This window comes from Saccopteryx bilineata, chromosome 11 (genome assembly GCF_036850765.1).
Source record: "Saccopteryx bilineata isolate mSacBil1 chromosome 11, mSacBil1_pri_phased_curated, whole genome shotgun sequence".
NCBI classification, from domain to species: domain Eukaryota; kingdom Metazoa; phylum Chordata; class Mammalia; order Chiroptera; family Emballonuridae; genus Saccopteryx; species Saccopteryx bilineata.
The window spans coordinates 31,999,355-32,025,348 of record NC_089500.1 but is presented as its reverse complement, the minus strand read 5'-3'; the positions used below and the strand labels follow the sequence as shown (position 1 = coordinate 32,025,348).

At 46.0% G+C, this 25,994-nt stretch overlaps 1 protein-coding gene and 1 non-coding gene across 6 annotated transcripts in view; one reads left to right on the top strand and one right to left on the bottom strand.

Moving 5' to 3' along the window:
- The window catches only part of FHOD3 (formin homology 2 domain containing 3), a 482,415-nt gene that overhangs the window by 201,372 nt on the left and 255,049 nt on the right, over window positions 1-25,994 (top strand). For all 5 annotated transcript variants that reach the window (XM_066246735.1, XM_066246736.1, XM_066246734.1 and 2 more), the window contains exon 4: window positions 20,525-20,592. In XM_066246735.1, the coding sequence (XP_066102832.1) occupies window positions 20,525-20,592 (68 nt within the window). The remainder of the gene's footprint in view (window positions 1-20,524; window positions 20,593-25,994) is intronic.
- TRNAA-AGC (transfer RNA alanine (anticodon AGC)) lies at window positions 3,695-3,770 on the bottom strand. The gene has a single exon. It is a non-coding gene; the product is annotated as a tRNA-Ala (tRNA).

The following is a 25,994-nucleotide window of genomic DNA, read 5'->3' as shown; positions in this document are numbered from 1 at the left end:
TTTTTCAAGTCCATGTGTTAATACACGATTGTTTGGAGTGAGTGTGTAGTGGCCTGCATTACCAAATCAAAAGGATTGTACATGTGATTACAGAAAGCAAGAGTGTGCTTGCACTGTGCACTGAAACCTAATAGCTCTTTTCTAAAGCTTTCTACATTTTTTCATGAAACATTAACTATTTTTCTCTTTAAAAAAAATAAACATAAAACGCACATGATAAAAATTGCACTTTTATTATTATTTCCTAAGTCAATTAAACATGGAAATTAATGTTGGAAATAAGTTAAACAATTTTTATATAAGCCACCGAAGACATAGGTATTTAAATCTGATGGCTGGCATTTTAAACGGCGTTCCTTCCCCTCCTACACAATACAGAAAGAGTTCTTACACTACCAAGTCGGAGGCAGTCTTTCTGAACCTGGGACTCCTGCCATTACTCTAGGTGAAAGGGAGAACAAATTAATTCATGTGTCCTTAATTCCAAACAATGATGTGAAGGAAGCTTATTCCTATTTTATGCCAGGATCTGGGTTGGAGTTTTAAAGGAGTTCAGCAGAAGGTGGGTATGAAAGTTATTCTTAGCTCTCAGATATTATAAGAAAGAAGAAGGCGGTGGAAACAGCCTTCAAACACCCTATTCATAAGATAAGAGGAAGTGGGAGGGGGAGGGAGGGCACTGATCCTTTCATTCACTCCACAGAAATTTATTCCGCACCTATTATGTGTCTGTCAGTCAGTGTTTTAGGCCCTGGGGCTATAGCAATGGGGTGAGCAGTGGTGAGCAGCGAAAGTCCCTGCTCGTGTGGCGCTTGCTGGCGGTGAGGGAGACAGTAAGCAAGGTACATAAGTAAAATACAGTGACAGTGATAAATGCGATGAGGAGAACAATAGACAAGCGGTTCTGAGATGTGTCTATTTGAGTGCTTGACAGAGATTTTAAATAGCCAGGAAGGTGTCACTCAGAAGGGGATGTTTTCTGAAGATGTGAGGCTGTGAATCCCATGGGGGAAAGAGGGAAAGCAGGGTGACCAAACACTAGTTTTCAAACTCCCTGAGAGCAAGTGTACTTCTTCTTTATCTTTCTTTCTCTACCTGTGGAGTCCAGTAATGTTTGTTGGCTGGAACTGAATTGACTATTCCAGATCAGCATTTAAGAGGCACAGAACATTGTAGAATACCTACCAGGTTTAGAATGTATGACTCACTTCCAGTAAAAATGATAGCCAAGGGACACGAGGTACTCTTCTCTGAGTCACCTAGACACACTCATGCCCCAGAGACAGAGGCACCGACTCAGAATACAGAGAACAGAGGCAGAGCCTCACTTCAAATGCAATGCCTCCGGCTCCGAGCAGCCCGGCAGGACGGTGCTTTGGGAAGGGAGAGGGAAGAGTGGAAGAATTTGAGATTTTGCCAGGTAGTATGATCTCTGGTTTGAAGGCCAGTCCCTGAAAATGACCCAGGGTTTTTGGTGTGTCCCGAACATAGGACAAGCCAGCAGGGCAGTATGGCGGATGGAGAGACAGGAGCAGTCTGGGTCCGCCCCGCCAGATGTGAGCAAAGATCCCAGCAGAACTGGGCTCTGCTTAAGGCTCCACTCAACACAGCCCAGCAATGTCTTTGAAGTGAGGAAGGAGCAGTGGTAGTCAGTTCATAGCCGCTCTAGCCTGTCATTTGTGTCTATGTTTTAATAGATTAGTTAATCTGTTTACTGAGTGTGAAAATCACATATGTGTCAAAGGAGTTCAATCCCCACTGGCTTGTTTTGTTTTATTCTCGGGTGAGAAAAGTCATCATTAATGCTGGTAAAATACATTACCAAGTATTTTCACAGGAGCAGGGCAGGTTTTATAGTCCCCCATATTTCCAGCTAAGGGCGGGTGGAGGGACTGACTGTAGTTAGAGGGCAGAGGCGCCTTACAATCTTTCTAGCCGGCGATGACATGGTCTTCAGCACTGTAACCTCTTGCCATTGGAGAAGTGTGTTATCCTCTCTGACGTTGGCTTCTGAGCTCTGGCGAGCGGGTTTAGACGGCAGGGTCAGATGCACTGTGCTAGCCACCCTTGGCGTGGGCTCTTTCAAACTCTAACTGGTCATCCTGGTGGTTAGCCTACCCTTCAAACCCTGAAGGCATTAACTTACTACCCCAAGCTCAGTGGCTCCCTCTCTGTGGTCCTGGGACCTGTGAGTGGATAGAAATGCAGACTGTCATGCCTACATCAAAGCTACCTAATCCACACCTGTGCCTTACAGCTCTGTAGGTGATTTCTGGGCACATGGAAGTGTGAGGCAACAAAAGGTCCCACGAAATCAACTATTTCTGTAGGTCTACAGCTAGTGCTCGACTTATGACCACGATTGGTTCTGACAGGAACACGATTGTGGTGACACAATTTGGTCATGAGTAGGCTATATGTACAGTACTGTGAAATGTGCTATAAAAATCTTTGTCATATTTTATCATAATTTTCTTTTTTTTTTTTTTTTTTTTTTTCATTTTTCTGAAGCTGGAAACAGGGAGAGACAGTCAGACTCCCGCATGCGCCCGACCGGGATCCACCCGGCACGCCCACCAGGGGCAATGCTCTGCCCACCAGGGGGCGATGCTCTGCCCATCCTGGGCGTTGCCATGTTGCGACCAGAGCCACTCTAGCGCCTGGGGCAGAGGCCACAGAGCCATCCCCAGCACCCGGGCCATCTTTGCTCCAATGGAGCCTTGGCTGCGGGAGGGGAAGAGAGAGACAGAGAGGAAAGCGCGGCGGAGGGGTGGAGAAGCAAATGGGCGCTTCTCCTGTGTGCCCTGGCCGGGAATCGAACCCAGGTCCTCCGCACGCTATTATCATAATTTTCTTTCATTATTGTTATATATCATAATTTTCTTTGTTCATTTTATGCAATTTGTATAATCTCTATACCATTTTGTTTCTTATTTTTACATTCATAAGGCTTAAATAAAACACTGCATTACCAGTACAACTGGTTTAATATTTGCAAAGACAATTTTCTCTTGGTAGACATCTTGGGAGGGTTTTGATGAAAATATCCAAGACACAAAACACAAATTGCTGTACCGAGCCTGGGATAACAGTTGAAATGGTGCACGCGGAGATGGTAGTGCTGCCGGAAGCCGGTCCACACTGTCATAAGCCCAGCTGGGCAACGCTTGCGCTGCCAGACGCGGAGTAGTTGTGGCTAGCGATTGTGGTCGTAAAGTCAAATGGTTGTAAGTTGCATAGGTCGTAAGCTGATCAATATTTGTATCTTAAAATAAATCAGATCATGTGACTAATTCTTAGTAATGAATGTTCTTACATAGATAACCTGTGTCTCTAATTGCTTCCCTTTTGTTGCTGATTTCTGGAAATCTTTTTTTTTTTTTTCTTTCATTTTTCTGAAGCTAGAAACAGGGAGAGACAGTCAGATAGACTCCCGCATGCGCCCGACCGGGATCCACCCGGCACGCCCACCAGGGGCGACGCTCTGCCCACCAGGGGGCGATGCTCTGCTCATCCTGGGCGTTGCCATGTTGCAACCAGAGCCACTCTAGCGCCTGAGGCAGAGGCCACAGAGCCATCCCCAGTGCCTGGGCCATCTTTGCTCCAATGGAGCCTCGGCTGCGGGAGGGAAAGAGAGAGACTGAGAGGAAAGCGTGGCGGAGGGGTGGAGAAGCAAATGGGCGCTTCTCCTGTGTGCCCTGGCCGGGAATCGAACCCGGGTCTTCCGCACGCTAGGCCGACGCTCTACCGCTGAGCCAACCGGCCAGGGCCTTGGAAATCTTTTTCTATTCATTTGTCTTGTTCCTTTAACAGACATCACAGAAAGCGTGTGCCCCAAACTTCTGATAATTTGCTTTACAGTAGAAGGCAGCATACGGCTGTACCCCTTCCTTCACATGCCACACAGGGGGCTGGACGGGGAAGGGCTGCTCTTTAAATTATTTGATTCATAGAGAGGTTAAAAGTGCTTTCCTGACTTGAGGCTGACTTTGCTTAAACATCCTCTAAAGAGAAGTATTAACTGGTGGAATGATGCTAAAAATTTAGTCTTATGTCCCAATGAGAATGTAAAAGAAAACAACAACAAGCCTCCTCCTATTTTTCAGACGAGGAGAAAACAAAGCCGAGCTCTGCTCCCTTGCAGAGCACGGCAACCGTCTGGGCCTTGCAAACGGCTTGGTTTTACCCTAATGGCACCTTTATCTGCAGTCAGTGTTTGAGGGAGCCTCTAAGTGTGGTATAATGACGGGTGTCCATGTCTCTTTCCTGAGGAAAGAGCTCCAGCCCTTTGGGGGGTGTGGTGAAGGCTGGGGCCCTGCTGTCCGACCACAGAAATTACTGAGGGCATTTTCCATGCCTGTGGCTCTGGTCTGTGTGGAGTGAGGGCAGAGCAGCAGAGAGACCACACTGGGGCACCAAAGGGAGCCACCCTCAGCAGCTTCCCGTGCTGGGTTCTGTCACTAAGTGCCACCTACCCGCATAGCCCTGCATCTGGAGTTACCACCTAGGTAATACGTCACACAGAGGGTGTGGCCACGCCAGCCCTGCCCCATTTGTCTTTATCACTCACTTGCATTTCTACTGGAAATACATCTGCCCTTGGGAAGGAGGGGGCTGCCCTCTGTGTCCAGGGGTAATGTGTGCGGAGCTTGGGCCTCAGGGAGTAGGGGGTAGATCACCACAAGCCAAAGATAACTTTATCTCTTGCAAAGGTGCTTTAGCCCCCCCCCCCCACGTCCTGACCATTGTCAGGTACCAGTCAGAAGTTTACTCAGTGTCTCTGCCTCGATTCCTGGAGACTTGCTGGGATTGCCGTGTTAGAAGAGCATGCCCTTTTGCTGGTCTTCTGTCAGTGACCAGTGGTTGTGACTCTTTAAAGGCTCCCTTGGCTTAGACCCCGGCTGACTGGGTGTTGGAGGCACTGTGTCCCGATTGTGGCTTATCGTCCATCCTTGAGCTGCTCCTGGCCCTCGCTCCTTATCTCACCACTATGGGGAAATCCAGGGATACCCAGTGCTTTTCCTTTGAATGGACTCGGGTGAAGCAGGTGGACTCTGCATAAAGCTGTTACCTCCCGAGGCAGAGACACTGGAGGGGAAAAGAAGGCAGACTCACACCTGCGAAGCGCCTTATAGGCAGGCTGGCAGGGGAGGGGGGGCACTATGGGACTCTTTTAATTTGCAAACAAATGGCACTACCATCACAAAACACCAACCTCATTGAGGGAACCTGAAACTCAGCACAGAGCTGGTAACAAAGTATTGGTTGGGTGGACATCAGAAAACGCCACGCCACCAGCCTACCACATGCATGACTGACGCCTGCTCCTGGAACCAGCTTGTGTCTAATCCGGAGGGATGAGCTGATCTGCCCATCCACGGCCCCTCTCCTCGGTATCGCAGGACCGCAAAGACTCCCCAGCAACAGCAGGCACTCTAACTTCTTGGGGGTCTGTTGCATCTGAGCCCGCAGCCTGGAAAGTTGTGTCTGCCTTCAGTCACCTGAATAAGTGGCTCAGCTTCCCAGAGTCTGCCTGGGGAGTCTCCCTGAACTCCCACGATGACTGGGCAACCCTTCTTTGGCCCTGTCCTGTTTCACCACATCCTGTATTAATGGACCATATCTGTTGGCGAGTCACTCCTAGTAGACTCCAGGTTCTTCATGGGCACTGTGTTTTGTTTATCTGTGAGGCTGGGATGCAATGCCTTCTCCGTAAAGTAACTGTAAGAGACTCAGAGTCACGAGCCCCCTTCTCCATATGTCGGCACTTGGTAGCTCCATTATTCAGTGGGAGAAGTTACAGCCAGGCAAGTTGCTGATTTCATTAGGAAATACTGATAAAATATTATCTTCAATAATGGGCCCCCTTATCCACGGTTTCACTTTCCACAGTTCCGGTTACCTGTGGTCAACTGTGGTTCAAAAATATGAAATGGAATTTCAGAAATAAACAACTCATGAGTTTTGAATTGCACACCGTTCTCAGTCGTGTGATGAAATCTTGTGCTGTCCGGCTCCAATCTGACTGGGACATGAATCATCCCTTTGTCCAGCGTATCCGCACTGTGTACATTACCCTCCATTAGTCACTTAGCGGTCTTGGTTATCAGACCGTCTGACATGGTATTGCAGTGCCTGTGCTCAAGTCACCGTTATTTTAGTTAATAATGGTCCCAAAACACAGGAGTGGGGATGCTGACAATTTGGATAAGCCAAAGAGAGGCTGTAAAGCATATGTATGTGTAGGGTTTTGTACTATCTGAGGTTTCGGTATCCTTTGGAGGTCTCGGAATTTATCCCCTGAGGATGGGGTGGGGGGCGTTGCGCTGCTGTCACTGAGGCTTCTGACTCTGGTTTTTCTGGTCCTCTTCCTCATAATGGAAGTCTGCCAGAAATCTGAAGCCACGTGCAGTGTTTTTTTAGGATGAATTTAGGAGAAGCCTAATTACGTTCTCCAGGAAGTTGGCCTGACCTAGCTGTTAGTACAGAGGTGATGAACAGTTTCGCTGGGGCTATTCTGCATTTTCACTGTGACAACTTGCCACAGTTCTAAGTCACCCTGAGCTTAGCCCTCCCTGGCACAGGACATTGGCACAACCTCAAATAAACCCAGAGGGAAAGGGAGAATTGGGATGCAGACTGTTCTTTTCGTGTGCAGAAACCCTCAGGTTTTGTTACAAGACAAAAATCAATATTTAAGGTCTGCTGCACTTTATTGTAAAAATGCAATGCTGTATTCTTTTACTGATGTAACCCTCCTCCTTGGTTGGAGAATAAACTTTAATCAAAAGAATTGTTTTAAAACCCCTTTTCTCTGGTGCAGTTTTGTTTGCATGATCGCCACTCGCCATAGATTGGTGGCGGTTTCCATCTTGAAGAACACTTCACGGAGGAGCCTGGCCCCATGGGGTGGGTCGGGTGGACTGCTGAGTTTTGCCATCTCTGCTCGGTGACATGATTGATGCCAGATTGCTTCCTTTTGACCCCAGTTAATGATCCTTATCTTCTCTCCAGGGATTAGACAGCCACTTCTTTTTTCTCAAAGTGTTTAGGGCAGGATGGTGACCATTTTCCCTGTCAAGAGCCATTGAGCCCAGGAAGGAAGAGGCCATCTCTTCGAGGGAGTGATCTTGCCTGGGAGAGGCACCCCCAGGGACCCACCAGGGCTGTCTGAGCTCAGGTGACCTTTTCAGCACAGTTGGAAGGACCTAACAGGACAAGGAGGTACCTTGCAAGCCAGAGTGCCATGTCCATGAAAGGCCTGCCTATCACTGCATGAAGGATCTTGGCTACTATTTTGGAAATGTCATGGAAGCTTCTGGGGTTTGGAGAGAGAAGGAAGCAGACTCGTCATTGAGCACAAATGTGCAGGTGCTTTATCCACATTATTGTGTTCATTATCGCATTATTCCAGAATGTTGAAATATGTGTTTTTAATCCTGTGTTAGTGATGAGGAAACTGAGGCACAGACAGGAATCTTTTCTGAAATGCAAACATCAGTTTAGGAGTCTAGATGCTGGTATTGTCCAAGGCGATGGGGAGTGAGGCAGAAGGCCAAGGGCAGACCAGGGTGGCGCACTGTTCAGGGCAAGGACCTTGCCAGCTGGGAGTAAAGGTGAAGTGGACACAAAGTAGGTGAAGAGGGCACAGTGCCCCCCAGTGGTGGGCAGGAGAGGAGGTCAGGGGCTGAGGGTGTCTGCTTCTGTGGGCTGAGGCTGGGGAGAGGGGTGTGCTTTGCTGCGGCCAAGATGAGGCCAGTCCTGGCTACAGTCAGTGCCCGGAGGACATGGCTGCAGAGTTTCAAGGCGTGTCCTCAGCGGCTGCTGGGGTGGGGGTGTGCTTTTATGCCCTTGTGCCAGATGCTTCTCTTCTCTTAAATGTGCTCCCTGGAGAGTAAAGCAGGGATGGTCTCCACTGGGCACCACCAGGGACTCTGGGTGCTTCCAGAAGTGCTGGGAGAAGACGATGAGCCGGTTTGCTCAGGATCGCTCTCTTCCCTTTGCGCCCGCCAGCAGGGCTGCGCTGGGCCGAGTCGCCCGCTGCCGTTGCCCGTGCGCGGAGGCCACCTCAGGAGAGAAACACCCTGCACTCAGGCAGGCTCGGCCATGCGGGTTTTTTTGCTATTGTTTAGAGGACTAGGAAGAGAAATATATGTAATTTGGAAGAAACATACGTTTAAATGTTTCAACTTAATTCTAAAATAAAGAAAGAGAATGATAAAAGTCCATAAATAAATATTTTGAGATTCTTTGGAGTCCTAATTTGGGGAGAAGGGAACAAAGGAAGAAGAAAGTGTAGAAAGAGAGGAGGAGGCAGGAAGGCCGGCAGCCAAGGCACTGGAGAGGGAGCCCTGTAGACAGAGGAACCGAGTTCTGAAACAGTTCACTTGAAGTAAAAGGTCCCCACACCTGTTTGTCACTCGACTGGTTGCCTCTGAGTGTCTTTGCTACGTTTCAGATGCTAATGATCTGATTCCCCCGGGTCAACAGCCTTCTGAGAGGGGCAGTGTGGGGGCGCTGACCCCTCTCCACACAGGTGCAGGGCATCTGTGGACCGGGCAAGCGGTTAGCTTTTCCGCAGAGGGAGGTGGCCTACTGGATGGTCTCTAAGGACTCTTTTCCACCATTCTTTGATCCCTGGAAAAAAAAGAAGGCGTGTTTTAAACAGAATTTCAATTCATTAAGTGGCCTACACTAGCTGACCCCAGCCTTTCTGCCCCTGAGAAGGAAGAGTTTTGTTAGAGCCAAGATGGGAGCAGACGGGAGTGCACTTTGCTGGGGCCCAAAGCTAACCAACCAGCTCCCTCAGGCAGGGGCGGTGTTTCCTTCGAGGGAATTCAGACCCAGAGGTACGTGGTGGCCCTGCCTGGGCTGTTTGCCTCAGTAAAGATGAAAAGGGTGGCAGCGTGGTTTCCAAGGTAACAAACTGGGAAGCTGGGTGGGGCTCAGCAAGATGGTGATGACAGACAACCATGCACAAAATCGTATAATTTTCAGCCTGGTGCAGCCTCTTGGTGATAGCTTCTTGGAAGTTGTTTGCCACTTTGGAGGGTGGCTTCCACATGCTGGCACCTCCCTGTTCCTCTGCAGTGTCCTCTCTGTCAGTGCCTGCAGTGCCCGCTGTCCTCTGCTGACAAATTGTTTGTTCCACTGACTCCAAGCTTTACAAAGCAAGATGGTGCCTTGTTTGTCTTTTTCACTCCCCTGCCTGGCTTGGCCTTAGGAACCCACAAGTGGCTGTTGGTTGTCTGGAAAAAGGAAAGAGCCAGAATGGCCTGCTGAGTGATACAAAGAAGCATCCTGGAGTGTCCAGGGTTCTAAAAGTTTTTTGTGCCCTTTGGAAGCCAGAGAAGGCTATAGACCTGTGCTATAACCATATGTACAGACACACCCAAAACCCACCCTTGGACCTTTTAGGGGATCATACGTCGATAGATTCTTGAGCTCAGCCAGTAGAACATGTCCTGTGTCCATCAGCCATGTACTAAGAGCTGACCATGTGCCAGACACTGCCAGGGGCAGGAAGAAAAAGGCATGGATAAGAGTTGGCTCTGGTATGGGAGGTCTGATAAAAGTGCACATGGGAATTTCGGGCCTGAGGTCGCATGGGTGCAGAAGGGATTATAAGGAGAGCAGTGTCCTTCGTAATCTCCAAACTCATAACCTCTTACTCCCTGTGGGTTCAGCTTTGGAGAACAGAAAAAAATGAGCGAAAAGTACAGAGAATTTCTCTATATCCTTCCAACCCCTAATCCCCCATTAATATCTTGCATGAATGTGATACATCGTTATAATCAATGAGCCAATATTGTTGCATTATTATTAACTAAAGACCACAGTTTACATTAGGGTTAAGCTTTTTGGTGTTGTACATTCTATGGGCTTGGACAAGTATATCATCGCATGTATCCACCGTTATAGTATCCCACAGAATAGTTCCGCTGCCCCCCTCCAGCCCCCCACCTCTCCTATTCATCTGTCTCTCTCTGCCCCTGAACCTCTGCAAACACTGATCCATTTACTGTCTTCATGGTTTAGTCTTCTCCAAAATGTCACATCGTTGGAATCATACAGTATGTAGCCTTTTCAGATTGACTTCTTTTACTTAATAATAAACATTTAAGGTTCCTCCATATACTTTTGTGACTTAATAGCTCAACTCTTTTTATCGCTAAATAGTATTCCATTGTCTGAAATACCACATTTTATTGATCTAGTCACCCAATTAAGGCCATCTTGGTTGTTTCCGAGGGTTGGCGGGTTTGAGTATGGACGTGAGTTTCACGTCTTCCTCGGCAGATTGGCCAGAGGGACGTGGCCAAGTGGGGCAGTGACTTTGGGGGCTGGGCCCATTCACTGAAGGCCAGACTCTGGAATGTGCTTAGGTTTGACTAACCTGTGAAGTTGCCATCAGCCAGATGTTGGGGGCATTAGGGATCTGGAAGATATGTGATCCTCTTAGGTTCTATTTCCAGGTGTCAGAGTCAACTTGGTCAGTTAATCAGTCATTATTGAGATATTAGGTACTTGAGTTATGAAGGCAAGTTATTCACAGGTTCTGACATTAAGGAGCTTACAGTTTAGTGAGGTGAACTGCAAAAGGATCATTAGTTGTTGGAAATATTTGGAGAAACACTGTAAAAAAATAGTAATAATGGCTGATTTGTGGTATGAAAAAATAGACAATTAAAACAGCACCATTACTGAAACTGATTGCAGCCCTCTGTGACAAGTGTGAATGCTTGGACTTCACAGCAAGGGGCTTGAGAGGCTGAAGGCTTCCTCCAGGAGCAGCTGACTGGCACCCAGGGTGGGTGTGGCAGAAGCAGCAGGACACCCTGGTCCAGCCCAGCGCACGAGCGCTGGGGCATTAGGCCTCTTCTGACCCCAGAGATGCAAGGACAGCATTGAGCTCTTTTATGGGTACTACGTTATTGAGTCAGCTCCGACTCCTGGCAACTCTGTGAATGAGTAACGTCCTGCCCTCAGCAGTGGTGCTCAGCTCCTGTAGACTCATGCCTATGGCTTCTTTGATGGAGTCAGTCCATCTCATATTTGGTCTTCCTCTTTTCCCACTTCCTCCTATTTTTCCCAGCATTGATGTCTTTTCCAAAGAACCCTGGACAGCTTCAGTTTTACCATTCCCACCCCTGCCTCCGGCAGTGTTTCAGGTTGATTTGCTCTAGGGTCCACTTGTTCATCTTTCTGGTGGTTCAGACTATCTGTAGGGCTCTCCTCCAACACCATATTTCAAATAATCACCCCCCCCCCTCTCATCCGTACATAGTGATTGGGAACACTCGTAGGGGATCCATTTCAGGGCACAGATTGCCCATGTTCCCAGTGGCCCATTTCTCAGGGAGTGGCCCCCCCGCAAGTTCAGTCAGCCAAGCTGGAACTCTGGGAGTCCTTCGTCCCCCGTCCCACACTCAGGTCTGTCACTCCATCTCCCTCAGATCAGCCCTTCCAACCTGCCCTCACTGCTCCTGCACAGACCTACCATCCCTCGCTGAGTTGGTTTCAGAGGCCCCCTAACAGGCTTCCTGCCTTGACCCACTGCTGCTCCTGCTCACCGGCCCTGGCTGGCCGTGCCAAACACGTGATAAAATCGTGCTTTGTGGGATCCCTTCCTGGCTTAGAACCTCTCAAACCCCCTGTCACTGCCTGTGAGACAGAAAGTGGGGGCTCAACTTTCCCATGCCGACTCTCCCATGTCCCCAGCCCGAGGCCATCACTGCCCCAGCCTGTGGATGCACTGGCCGAGCTGAGCGGCTGTCCCTCCTGAGCCCGCTGCCCCCCCCCCCCCGGGCTGCTGAGTGGGCTCTGTCCTCCCTCCTCCAGCCTCCCTCCTGCACGGCGCCTCTCACTGTGGTTAACCTTGCCTGTGCCTTTGAAGTCTGCTGTCAGCTCGTCTGAATCTCCACACTTAGGCCCAGGCTCACGGGTATTCCCTTCCTCTGTGGCCCTATAGTGGTGCCGTTACCTTCTCACGTGGCCTTGGCATTATTGGGGGACATGTCCGTCTCCTCTATTAGGCCATCAACTCTTTTGATAACTAAGACTGTCTTCATTTGCCCTTGTAACCTCAGCATAAGACCTGCTTAGTAAGTAATCAATAAAGGAATATTGTAAGGATTATGTTACAAATAAGCACTTACAGTGAATTTGGGTGTAAGGAAGGGAATTTGGGTTTAATTAAGGTCTTCTTAAGCAGTCTTGTTTCATCAGGTCTCACTTATTGCCATTGACCTTTACCCTCTTTACCCGCAGGCTGATCTGGCTGCTTCCGGCTAATGAGGGGCGGGGCAGCAGGGCTCCCTGGGGTCCCTGCTGTCACCTGCACTGCTTCTCACAGCCCACCTCCAGAACCAGAGTCCTTGCTTTTCTCTGGGTGTGTTTTCTCTCGGGATTTCGTGGATACTTGAGTGTCACGGTTAGCATGTGAGTGACTTGTCGTGGCCCAGTGTTTATTTTTCCATGTACAGACAGAACATATGGCCAATTCCATTTCTACTAGCCATTTCAGTTACTGCCCCCCTCCTCTGAGAGCCGCTAATCCCAGCGCCAGGGACAGCAACCGTGTCACTTCTCGGGCCTTAGGTTCGTCGCCTGGGAAAGGAAGGTGTGGTACTAGATCGAGGATTCTAACTTCATGTCCGTAGGATCTTCTAAAGGCCCATAGGTCACATTAACATTTAGTATCTGAATATCATTTTATGGCTTATGCATGACTTTCAAATGCATCTAACTCCAAAAGCTTAAAAATCACTGGAGAAAGGTGATTTCCAGAATCTGACCAAGCAATGTTTTCACTGAAAAATAGCGTTTCCACTGTGCCACTCTTTTCTCCCCCTTTAAATATCCAGGGGCGATATTGAAGCAATGGTCGCAGGTTGCAATGGGTTGTACATCCCAGTCCTCAGTGCGTCATGTGTCATGATTGAGTCCATGGGAAGAGTTTCCAGAGTGGAATTCTTTTGCCTTTGTGCTGACAGTAACTTGTGCTGTGGGCTTCCCGGCGGGGAAGGGAGCATCTCGCGAGCTTGGCCACCGGTGTTCCGCGGGCTGTCTTTGGTCACATTCCGCAGAGCTGTTCTTCCCCAGCCCTCTGCCCTGGGTGAGCCTGAAGAGCAGATGCCATGCTTCTACATCCTGGCAAAGGAGGAACTCGTGTCTCGCAGCTGCGCCTGAAAAATCGTGATGGTTATATTGTCTGTAACTGGTGCAAACAGACCCTTAAATAGAGGCACGGGCATTTTGCCTAGGAATAATCTCCCTCCTCAATGGGATGTCTTTTGCAGTAGCCTGAAGGGAAAAGGAAAGTCACTGTCTCCCTGTGCAGAGGAGGGCCTCTGTGGTCTTGGCTATGTTTCACTTGGTTAATATGTTTGACGCTTGATGAGAGAAGGCCACATTGTAACCATTTGTCTTCAAGTTGTGATTTTAACAGCCTGAACATGCTATTCAAGATGTATCTTTCACTCTCCCACTTCCCTCGACACACTCACAGATGCCTTTGGTTCCTCCCCTCCACATTCTTGTGCCGATGTAAGTTGGTGCTAATTTTTTCACTGGTTCCTTAGAATGTCTGGACTCTCCTCCCCCCCCACATGGAAGTGTCTGCACTTGCCCTGGCAGAGCAGGAAGTGCAGGGCCTCTCAGGCTGCGCTTCTCAGCGCTGATATTTGCGGGCCATGCGGGTTCCTTCCTAACGACAGAGTGGGAATGGTTCCCACTGGCCTTTAACTAATTTGCCCTCTCCTCCATGTTATCATAGGCTAGTTTAGACTGTCATACATTTTGTATATCTCTTAAAGGAGCATGTTTCATTTTAGAAGGTAGGAACCGTGGAGAGAAAATTTGGGACGGCAGTTATGTAGACTTTAACAAATGACGTGATCACACCTCCTTTCCCCACCCAATATAGGCTCCGAATTGCCCTTTACTCAAAGGCTATCCCCACACAGATGAGTGTATTTCAGGTCTATTCATCCTGGAAAGGGGGAGAATCAACGCACACATCCACTTGTTTGCCAAGCACTAGTTGCTGAATTTATAATCAACTCCTCACAGCGTCTTTCCAACTGCTGGCCCTGGCTGTGCCTCTTGCATGGGGCTCCTGCAGCCTGAGCTACGGGCCACCCCTTGGCGGTTGTCCTGGTGGGAGGTGGGGCCTTATTTGCATACCTCCCACCTGGCAGTCTCAAAGCTTCAGGAAGAATGACAAACCTCTGGGAACTCCAACCTGGTCCCAGCCTGACATTTTTTGTTGTTGTTTTTTATATTCAATATTATATTGTATTAGTTTCAGGTGTAGAGCATAATTGTTAGACAATCATATACTTTACAAAGTGGCCCCCTTATATTTTCAGGACCCACCTGGCACCGTACATAGTTATTATGATACTATCGACTTGATTCCCTATGCTGTGCTTTACAATCCAGTGACTCTTTTGTAACTGCTAATCAGCACTCAATTCTTTCCACCCATTTCACACACAAGGCTTCTGCTTTGGCTTTGATTTTGTGCTTGTTTGGTATTCACCAGGAAGGGACCCACGTTTCACTCAGGCACCTTTTTCCGGTTGCTCTGACTTAGTGCTCTCAAGCTGAGCCTGGGGTGGCAGGATCCGTTTTCTCCCTGCATTGCCCCCTGAGAGGGACTGCATCCCCCAACCCCCATTTGGCATGTGTTCATAACCAAGGTGGACAAAGAAAAGAAGGGAGAACATCTGAGCTCCTGGGAGAAGTGTGACATTCACACACAGGTGAAGTCTCTGGAGCTGCTCTCTTGCTGATTTAGGGTGGGCTCCAGCATCCCCTACCCCAGCTCTGCACGTGGGGTCCTTTTCCTCCCACATTGCTTGATTTTCAGACAATGTGCACACATTTCCTCCCTTGGCGTGTGGGAACCATTAGCACAGTCTACAAAGTGTATCAGGTATAGGTGGTGGGCAGAGGACCTTCAAGGTCTGCTCCATCATTCACGGGCGGAAGCCAAATGTGCACCTGCATTTGCACACACAGGCCCACAGACGCATGCACCTAAGATCCACAGAAAGAAAGCAGAGTCTGTGGACACTGATAACAGAACAAGGAAGCAGCAAGGTCATCAGTCATTCTACACTGAGGAAGCCTTATAACCCAGGACTGAGAATTATACCTGAAATCTGCATAGACAGGCTGCTTCTAAAGAAGAAATGATTGATGTTCAATAGGGAATGCATCCACGAGTGACATCAAGCATATCCTTTGGAAGCTGGCAGTCCATACTCTGCTCCTTGGTGATTCCTTCACACTCTAGTCTAAGTTGAAGGGGAGGGCCCCAGAACCACAGAGTCTGACTTTCTGTATAGTGAGCCAGTATGCAACACAAATGGAGCAGTCAGTTCCTTGAACTCAGAGTATTTCCCAGCAGTTAAAGCTGCAGACTACAACACCTACAGTTGTGGCTAGCCCACAGCAAGGTAGCCAGACCCTAGGCTGTGGGAAGGAATGCTTCTCCTTCTCCCTGAACCACATCAAAGGGCTATCAGCAGTCTTTGGTTTGAATGTAGTGTCTGATGTGGTGAAACATCTGTCGGCTCCTTTTCTACCAGCAGGAATTGTGACTCTCATAAAATGACATTTTATGTCATTTACAAATGTCCTTTATCCCTAATCCTTCCTAACCTCTTAGTAAACAGTGGTGTCTTCATGTTAAAAAATCAACAGAAAGAACATACAGATGGCCAACAGACACATGAGAAGATGTTCAACATCATTAATCAAGGAAATGCAAATAAAAACCACAATGAGATCCCATTGTGTCAGAATGTCTATTATCAAAAGGGCAAATGATAAATGTTGGAGAGGATGTGGAGAAAAGAGAACCCTAGTGCACTGTTGGTGGGATTGTAAACTGGTGCGGCCACCGTGGAAAATAGTATGGTATGAAGAGTTCTCAAAAAATTACAAGGCGAACTACCATATGACTCAGCAAATAAAAACACTAATTTGAAAAGGTTTATGCACCCCTATGTTTATTGTAGCATTATTTCCAGTCGTCAAGATAAGGAAGCAACTTAGTTGTAACTGACAGATAATGGATAAAGAAGCTGTGCAGTATTATTCAGCCATAGAAGAGAAGAAAATCTTGTCATTTGCTACAACATAGATGAAACTAAGTGAAATAAGTCAGAGGAAAAACAAACACCATGATTTCACTTATATAGGGATTCTAAAAAAGCAAACAAATGAACAAACAATAAAACAGAAACAAACTTATAGAAACAGAACAAACTAATGATTGTCAGATGGCATGGGTTGGGGGAGAGGCAAAAAACCTGACGAAGAGTAAGAGGTGTAAACTGTCAGTTATAAAATTAGTCATGGGGATATAAAGTACAGCATAGGAAATATAGTCAATAATATCATAACTGAATAGTGACAGATGGTTATTAGATTTATCATGGCGACTACTTCCTAACGTTTATAAATGTCTGATCACTATACAATGTCTGAAACTAATACAATATTGCACATCAACTGCAATTTAAAAATAAAATAAGAATCAATAGAACAAGCCAGGTAGGGTATAGAAGCTTTTTGGTACCACAATGTTTTTAAAATAGATGCAATGTTGCTTTAAGTAAGCCCTGTTATTTCATTTTACACCATGTTGTTGGTTCTTTGTAGAGTTATAATATCAATTATCCTTTCCAAAAATCAGTAATCTAGAGTACTATCTCTTTGAATGAGCATTTGTTCATTTAACTTTCAACCACCATGGTGATGACTCCAGTATTGCTCTCATATAATCTAGGGATCAACTAATGACATTTGTTAAGTGTTGGTTGCATAGGAAAAGAAAAGGTTTGCAGCACTTTGGGAGAGGGATCTTTCTTCATAAAAATGTAACTTCACTGTTTATCACTGTTATAAAAGGTAAAAAAAAAAATAACAAGAAGAACAACAAAAAACTACCACTTAGCCCTGGCCGGTTGGCTCAGCGGTAGAGCGTCGGCCTAGCGTGCGGAGGACCCGGGTTCGATTCCCGGCCAGGGCGCACAGGAGAAGCGCCCATTTGCTTCTCCACCCCTCCGCCGCGCTTTCCTCTCTGTCTCTCTCTTCCCCTCCCGCAGCCAAGGCTCCATTGGAGCAAAGATGGCCCGGGCGCTGGGGATGGCTCTGTGACCTCTGCCTCAGGCGCTAGAGTGGCTCTGGTCGCAATATGGCGACACCCAGGATGGGCAGAGCGTCGCCCCTGGTGGGCGTGCTGGGTGGATCCTGGTCGGGCGCATGTGGGAGTCTGTCTGTCTCTCCCTGTTTCCAGCTTCAGAAAAATGGAAAACAAAACAAAACAAAACAAAACAAAGAAACTACCACTTAGACGCCAGATGGATAGATTTTTTATCTAGACCTCACCTAGCGCTTTATAATTTATAAAATAACAAAACAAAATGTTTTAAAGGTCATTTCAGCAGAAATACATAATATTCTTATATAAGTTGGCTGATCTTTTGAGCTTTGATATGAAAAAATACTGCATTACATTTTGGGAATCTCTTTCTGAAGTCTGTAGGGATAATTTTCTCACATCAAAGAAATAATTATTACCTGGGAATCATACTATTTTATTATTCAGCATTTGGAATTAAAACTTATTTAACGAATAATGATAAGTATTTTTAAAGAATTAAAGACAATTGGAATGAAAAGTCCTCTGAGTAGAAATTCTAGTTTGTTTTAATTAAGAGATACAGCAGAAAAAGAAGAGGGAAGAGTTTTTTTGGCAGTACTCAAAGATCTGGCATTTGTTTCTCATCAAAGGGTAGGGGGCACCATCAGGCCTCCCTGAGGGTCTTCTGTCAGAGCCACAGAGGAGCCAGTTCTGATGTTCTAGAGGTTAGAAAGACAGTGAATGCAGATCAGTTAGAACAGGGGTCTCAAACTCGCGGCCCGTAGGCCGCATGCGGCCCGCCGAACAATTTTGTGCGGCACGCAGACTAATCCATGAAGTTCAAAATATTTTGGATAAAATTAAGTAAGCCTAGGGGCCTACTTGTATTTTTCATTTCTCTAGCATCCTAGCTAGATATTAGCTTAGTTAACAGCAGTTGTGATGCGAACTACAATTTCTGGTCGTTTTGTGACACTGAGTAAACTGCATGTACGATTGTGCTTGTTGTAGTGATTCTTTTTTGTTTTCAACTGCAGTGAGAAAAGTGTTGCGTAACAGTTGCCTTTTGTAGACCTAGTGCGGCCCGCCGAACGGCTGTGATCTTGCTCTGCGGCCCACATGCTGAGTTGAGTTTGAGACCCCTGAGTTAGAAGATAAAGATGGCCAGATTGGATAAAAACAGGTTGCAACCACATCCACAAGAAACTCTACATAGATAGGTGAAATATAAAAGGATGGAAAAAGGTATACCCTAGAAACACTAACCACACACTAACCTACCATATTAATATGAAAAAATGTTAGAAAAGTAGCCTTTAAAACAAGGAATATTGCCAGGGATGAAGAGAGACATTACATAAACATAAAGGTCAATTCACCTGGAAGCCATAGCAACCTAATTGTGAGTGCACCTAACAACAGAATTTCAAAGGACCTAAGAGAAACTTGTAAAGCTGAAAGAAGAAATAGACCAATCCACGATAATAGTTGATTTCTAACACTCCCTTCATTGTAAAATATAGAACAGGTAAATAGAAATTCAATAAGAATAGAAGACCTTAGCCCTGGCCGGTTGGCTCAGTGGTAGAGCGTCGGCCTGGCGTGCAGGAGTCCCAGATTTGATTCCCGGCCAGGGCACACAGGAGAGGCGCCCATCTGCTTCTCCACCCCTCCCCCTCTCCTTCCCCTCTGTCTCTCTCTTCCCCTCCTGCAGCCAGGGCTCCATTGGAGTAAAAGTTGGCCCAGGCGCTGGGGGTGACTCTATGGACTCTGTCTCAGGCGTTAGAATGGCTCTTGTTACAACAGAGCAACGCCCCGGATGGGCAGAGCATCGCCCCCTGGTGGGCGTGCCAGGTGGATCCCAGTCGGGCGCATGCGGGAGTCTGTCTGACTGCCTCCCTGTTTCCAACTTCAGAAAAATACAAAACAAAACAAAAAAGAATAGAAGACCTTATCAACCCTATCACTTGAACTTGGATATTTATAGAACCTCCACCCAATAAGAGCAGAATATACATTTTTTTCATGTGTGCCTTAGATATTCACCAATATGAAAAAATTCTGGGCCATAAAATCAACTTAATTAATTTAAATAATTAATATATAAAATATATATTCTCAGCATAGAGAAATTAAACTGGAAAATCCCCAAATATCTGTAATTTAAGCAATATTGTACTTCTAAATAAACCATAGTTCAAAAAAATCACAGGATAAAGTTATTCCTTTTGAATGGAATGAAATATTCAACATTCATTTAATTTTGAATCAAATAAAAATGAAAACTCAACATTTGCTCTTATATCCGTTCTTGATTGCTGTACCCTCCGTGCCCAGAATAGTGTCTGGCAGGTGCTCAGGAAATATGTGACGTGTTGGATGATTTATAATGGGGCAATCTAATATCTGGTGTGAGGAACCCAACCCTGGGCACCTGAGCCACCTGAGTCAGGGCCAAGCTTGGGTCTGAGAAGCCGAGCAGAATCCGTGCTCCCAGGCATCCTGATTACCCCGGCGGGACTGCACTCTCCCTTCCTCCTGTGTGCCTTCACCACTTTGTAGAGCTACACAGTGGCTACCTGGTCATTGTGGATCACTCATCTATTTATCCTGCTGCTTTGGGACCTCTGGAGGATGGGTCCTGAGTCAAGTTCACCTCCTTATTCACACAGCCTGGCTTAATTAGTAAATGTTAAATGGGATCCACTGAATAGTGGGGTTGTAGAAGTTGGCAGGAGTCCTGAGCCAGAGAATATTGAGTCAGGGCTCCTCCACCTACCTTGCACAGAGCCAGGGCCCAACCTTGAACATGAGGGAGAGGTCAGGTGCAGGCAGAGATGAGGCTGGGTTCCTGTCATCAAAAGAGCCGGTCCGTGCTTAGAGCCACCATACTTCCCTTGGGTCTCTCGAGGGGACCATCAGTCCCCAGAGAAAAGAAGGCACCACAAAACTTTCTCAGCCCAGCCACTGACAGCATGGTGGTTCAGGGCTGTGAGGCCAGGAAGGAGGCTGGTGGAAGGGTGACTTCTGTTTAATCTGTGTGGTTTTTTTTGGATACAGTTCACCATCAAGTGTAATGATCTATAAATAGCTAGACATAGAGATCTGGAGAGAGGGAGGGTGAAGTCTGAGGGTGCAGATCTGGGCATCATTCTCTGTAACTCATCCCCCCCAAACCTGCTTCCTGTCCCCTGTAACCGCCCAGATGTGTTCTGCAGTGTTGGAGGTGAGCCCTGTATCCTAAATGACATGGAGTCGATGTACTCCCCTTTCCAGTGGAAATTCTGTAGCTGTTCATATCCTCTCTGTGTTTTTGCCATCTTTTGAGTCAATTAATTTTTATATGTTATTTCTTTATTTCAGAAAAACTGTACAACTCCAGTGGACGTGATTTAAGAAGGGCCCTTTTCTCCCTGAAGCAGATATTTCAGGTAAAAAAAGGAAAAAGAGTGCTCTCAGGTTCTGTGTTTGCATTGCTGTGGAATGAGACCCAGACAAGGTTACACCTTTTAGTGATTACAGAAAAGTCTCTTTAAATTACAATGTAAATTAGGTCAAAATACCAGTTGAGAGTGTTTTTACCATATCAACTATTTCAAACATAATAAGTAAAGACAATTTTATTAAATCATAATATTTTTTCATATTTACTTCAGACTTTTAAAAAGAAAAACCTACTATGGATTAATCGAAGTCTTGTGTTCTGCTCCGCAGTACCAACTTTCCTTCCCAACCCACCCCCAGGTCCCTACCGACTGATTGTTACATTTGGTGTTTATCATGCACGTGTATGTTTTCTTACTAATGGTGAATATTTCCAGCAATGTCATATTCTTCTGTGTTGATTTAATATCTATGTTACCATGCCACATGCGTCATACTTGACCTTACTCGCTGAGAGCGGATAGACGTAGGAATGACTGGCTCAGCCCTGAGTGACTGTCCCATCGCATGAATGAAGCACAGGTTCCATTGTTCATTCTTCTCTTGGCAGATGGTTTGGTTTATTCCCAGGGTTTTGCTCTTGTAAACACGCTGCTAGAACACGACCCCTTGTGCACATGTGCTAGCGTCTCTCTCGGGTCCATCTAGCCCTTCTCTCCTGAGCCTTCCCTAGGTCCCTGCCCTGACAAAGTCACAAGCTCAGTGAAGAGGGCGGAGACAGGTGTGCAGATGAGCTTCGAGGTTGTCACACACATGACATGGCAGAGGAGAGGGACACAAAGTCAGGGGAGGAGGACGAGGCTGCTCTGCCCAGGCAGGATCAGGAGCTGGCTTCATGGAGGAGATGGCATTTGCATTGAACCTGTGTCTGAGTGTGTTTGTTGTTCTTTCCATTGTGATGTTGGACTCTGGGGTAGATTCCACTTCTCCTCAGTTAAATATGTAGTTTTATCTACATATTTAAAAGATGTCCTTTGTCAGTGATTGTTTTAGCTAGCGTGGCAGTCCCTTTCGTGTCTTCCTGTTTGAGAGGGAATAGGCAAATGGGCAGGTCAACAACACTGGGGAACTAATTATTTCCATTTTCTGTTGCATGAGGTTTTAGAACTGTTTCTATATATTTCTGCATCACTGATTCCAAATCTGAAATCCGTTTTTTGGGGGGTGCATGCTCTAGTTTTTGTGCAATTTTAATTACTTTTTGTTACAGTTAATGGCATGCATTGGTTTTTAAATTGGAGTTAAAGGGCAACGACTCTTGGATTGAACATAACCACAAGGCAATTAATGTTTTACAAACATCACTTTTACATAATTGTAGTTGTTTTTAAATGTAAAAAATTATTATCTGATAAAAAACACCCTCTTATTTTGTTTTAAGATCGAATCATGGCTTCTTCGAGTAGGTGTAAATGTAAAAATAGTCCTGACACCTTCTCTTATATATGTGGCTGTTACACACTTCAACGTCAAAGCGCAATATTTCATCATCTGTAACACATGCATATATTGCCTATTTTCAAGTTCCCCTTGGCAATCAAGACAAGAATTGGGCTCCTCATATTGAGTGTCATAATTGTGAGGAAATGCTTCATGACTGGACAAAAGGGAAACACAAAGAAATGCCTTTTGGTATTCCCATGGTTTGGCGTGAACCTAAGGACCACAGCAGTGACTGTTATTTCTGTCTGATCCATACAAAGGGCATTGGCAAGAATAAACGGCATACGATCGCATATCCTAATGTTCCTTCAGCAATATGACCTATCCCACACTCTGAGATACTCCTGGTTCCAGTTTACAATGGTTTTATTTCTTCTAAGGATGAAGAAAGTGAACATGGTGATCAAGTGTATTTTGGTAAGATGCATGAGGAAATGGTTGTATAGAATCTGAAGGGTCTTCTTCTAATGCCAAGCAGTCATTAACCCCTCAGCAGCTTAGTCAACCCGAATTGAATGACTTAGTGAGAATGACATAAAAATTGTCCCTGACTTTCTGAAGTATGAGGAGCATAACTGGATCATTTGTGTGGATCTTAAAATGGTAAATTTCCTGCTAGGACAATAGAGAGGTTTCATGAAGTATCCTTGCTTTCTGTGTTTGTGGGACAGCCAAGCTTGGGAGAAACACTGGACACAGAAGGAGTGGCCGAAACATGAAGCTCTGGAGGTAGGGATGCAAAATATTGTGACTGAACCTGTAGTTAATAGAGACAGGATCATTTTTCCCCCACTTCACATCAAACTTGGCTTAATGAAGCAGTTTGTTCAGGCTTTGAATAGAGGAAGTGAGTGCTTTCGACATATTATTTCTGCTTTTCCTGCCTTGTCTTTCAAGAAGATAAAAACAGGTGTATTCAATGGACCTCAAATTCGAACCCTCATACGTGACAAAGAATTTGCCAGGAAGATGAATAAGGAGGAGAAAGCAGCATGGCAGTCTTTTGTGGCAGTTACAAAGAACTTCCTAGGCAACAAAAAAGCAGAAAACTATGAACTTCTGGTTCAAAGAATGCTGTTGGCTTTTCGCGACATTGGATGAAACATGAGCATTAAGATTCACTTCCTGAACAGTCGTCAGTCACCTTGATAAGTTTCCCGAAAATCTCGGAGCTGGTAGTGATGAGCAGACTACTGCTGGAGTATCAAACAAGATTGTCCTCAACAAGTACACAAACACAAGAGCTACAAATGCAAATTTTTGCCTGAATAGAATTTAAATAAGTTTTGTGCAAATTTTATGATTAAAATATGTGTTTTAATATGTTCTATTTCAAAATTGTAGACAAATTTTGCTGCAATCATATCTTTTAGTGTACTAGTGTATTTACTGCATTTTATAAATTATTATATTTTTCACAAAGATGATGCCCAAGAAGACATTCTACTTCATTATGTTAAACTAAATGTTGAAAATTTTACAATAAGACGAAAACCTAAAATCTTGAATTGCAAAAAAACTGTAACTTACAGAGAAAAACTAATATCAGATTTGAGATCAGCACACTCGAATTAGGTAAGAACAAGTGTTTTTGTGGATGCAACAAAAGTTTTGTTCCCCAGTGAATCCATCCCCTCTGCGTGTTTTCCTCCTGTTCTTCCTTCATCTTGTTTGACCACGCCCCCACGGTTTTCCCAGAGCAGAGTCCCTTCTCAGTGTCAGTCTCTCTCAGTGTGGACTTTTATGTCATTGCCCTCGGGCTGCACATCTCAGAAAACTGCCTTGGGGTTTGGGCTGTGTCTTGGTTCAGGCCGTTTCTTCTGGAGAATTAAAACAGCTATCCACGGGCACTGCCTGCTTTCGGTCCTCCCCAGTTCAACCCATTCTGTGCTTCCCAGAGGAGTTTGGGGAAGTCATTCTTTTGCTGGTTCCGTGTAGCCTTCTGGGTTACTTCTGGGGCTCTCAGTATAACACCGAGGCCCTTCTGGATCTGTCTTCTGTGCACACCTCACTGTCCTTGAATGCATCCTAAGTTTCACCGTGATTGCATTCTGGGAGCAAGCTGTGCCTTTCTCTTCTGTACCCCTGCCCCTGGACCTATCGCTTTTATCCCAGAATGCATTGCCACCCCACATCTATTCTCCACATCTCTGAGTTTCCCTCCTGGTTTCTCCTGTCAGAGAGCCTCTCCCTAAAGTAAATGACCCCTCACTCTAATCATGGTCCCTCGGAATACTTTTGATGTCCTCTGTGCTTATGTCAAGTACAGAACTTAAGATACTTCAGGGCACTGTCTGAGTCTCATCATCTGGGAGTTCCCTGGGTTCCATCGCTGAGTCCTAGGGGCCTCGCACAGTGTCTGGTGCCAGATGAATGAACTGGGTGAGCTGAATAGCCCAGCAGATAGATGTCTGTCTTCAGTCTTTCCTGTCTCTAATTTAGTCAGTGCTTCACTGACTAATTACTTGTCCCGAAGTTCCACTTCCAACGTATCCATCTGTGTATCCTTATTCCTAGATGAACAAAGCCAAAGCTCTTCACCCTCCGTTACTTCCTCCTCTCAAACTCAGGTCCCTGCTGCAGGAGGGCTGGGCTGCCACTGCGCCACCAGAGGGCCATGCCATGCCGTTCCTCACCCTAACTCACTTAGTCCCTCCATCTTCCTACTGTGTCCACTGTTCAGCCTCGACTTCTTTCGAAACCTGTATTCACCTTGTTTAGTATCCAATTGGCAGAACCACACAGAGAAAAGCTATTCTAAGTGACTTTAAAAACACTGTAATTTGTGCATCTTGAACCACACACTCAAAGTGAACTGTTTACATGTGTACGGTAATCATGCTGTTGGTATTGCTATTTTGAGATAGAGAGAGAGAGAGAGAGAGATCCCAATTTTGTCACTCTTAGAGTTCTCAGAGGTTAGGATTCTTGGTGTGTGGGAGAAATAAGAGAAAGATAGAAGAGGTTAAGTTAAAAGCTCCATATTTCTTAATTGGAAGAGTCAGACTGAACCCATGTTGTATATTATTTTAACAGACAAACAAGCAAATAAGCATATTTCTAGCTCTGTTTATGGAAAAAGATTAGAAACAATGATCAACCCATTAGCAAAAAGCACCACAGTCAGTAAGATTGTGGTCTTAAAATACTGAAAGGAACCAGACCTCTTTGGAGAAATAGCTGATTCTAAGTCTGGTGTAGGAAATGAGTAAAATAAACTTGGAACCTTTAATACAGAAAGGAAGCTATCAAATACTACTAGGACTATTGCCAGAATAACTCAGAAACATGTTGAAGAGTCTCCCACTGGCTGGCCAAAGAAGGGACAATATAAGCATCAATAGGATGATAATTAAAATGATATAAAGCGCATCAAGTATTTGTATTGATGAGAGGATAATGATACTAGAAAAAATAAACGTAGTAGATTGTTCGTCATTGGAAAATGTTAGCATCCAGCTCATTATTTTGAAAATGGGTAAAGTTTTAGAATCTCATATTTATCTTGCCTCTTCTTTTTTTTTTTCTTTTTTTTTGGTATTTTCTGAAGTTAGAAATGGGGAGGCAGTCAGACAGACTCCCGCATGCACCCGACCGGGATCCACTCGCAGTCAGACAGACTCCTGCATGAACCCAACCGGGATCCACCCGGCATGCCCACCAAGGGGTGATGCTCTGCCCATCCGGGGCGTTGCTCTGTTGCAACCAGAGCCATTCTAGCGCCTGAGGCAGAGGCCATGGAGCCATCCTCAGTGCCCGGGCCAACTTTGCTCCAATGGAGCCTTGGCTGCGGGAGGGGAAGAGAGAGACAGAGAGGAAGGAGAGGGGGAGGAGTGGAGAAGCAGATGGGCGCCTCTCCTGTGTGCCCTGGCTGGGAATCGAACCCGGGACTCCTGCACGCCAGGCCGATGCTCTACTACTGAGCCAACCGGCCAGGGCCTATCTA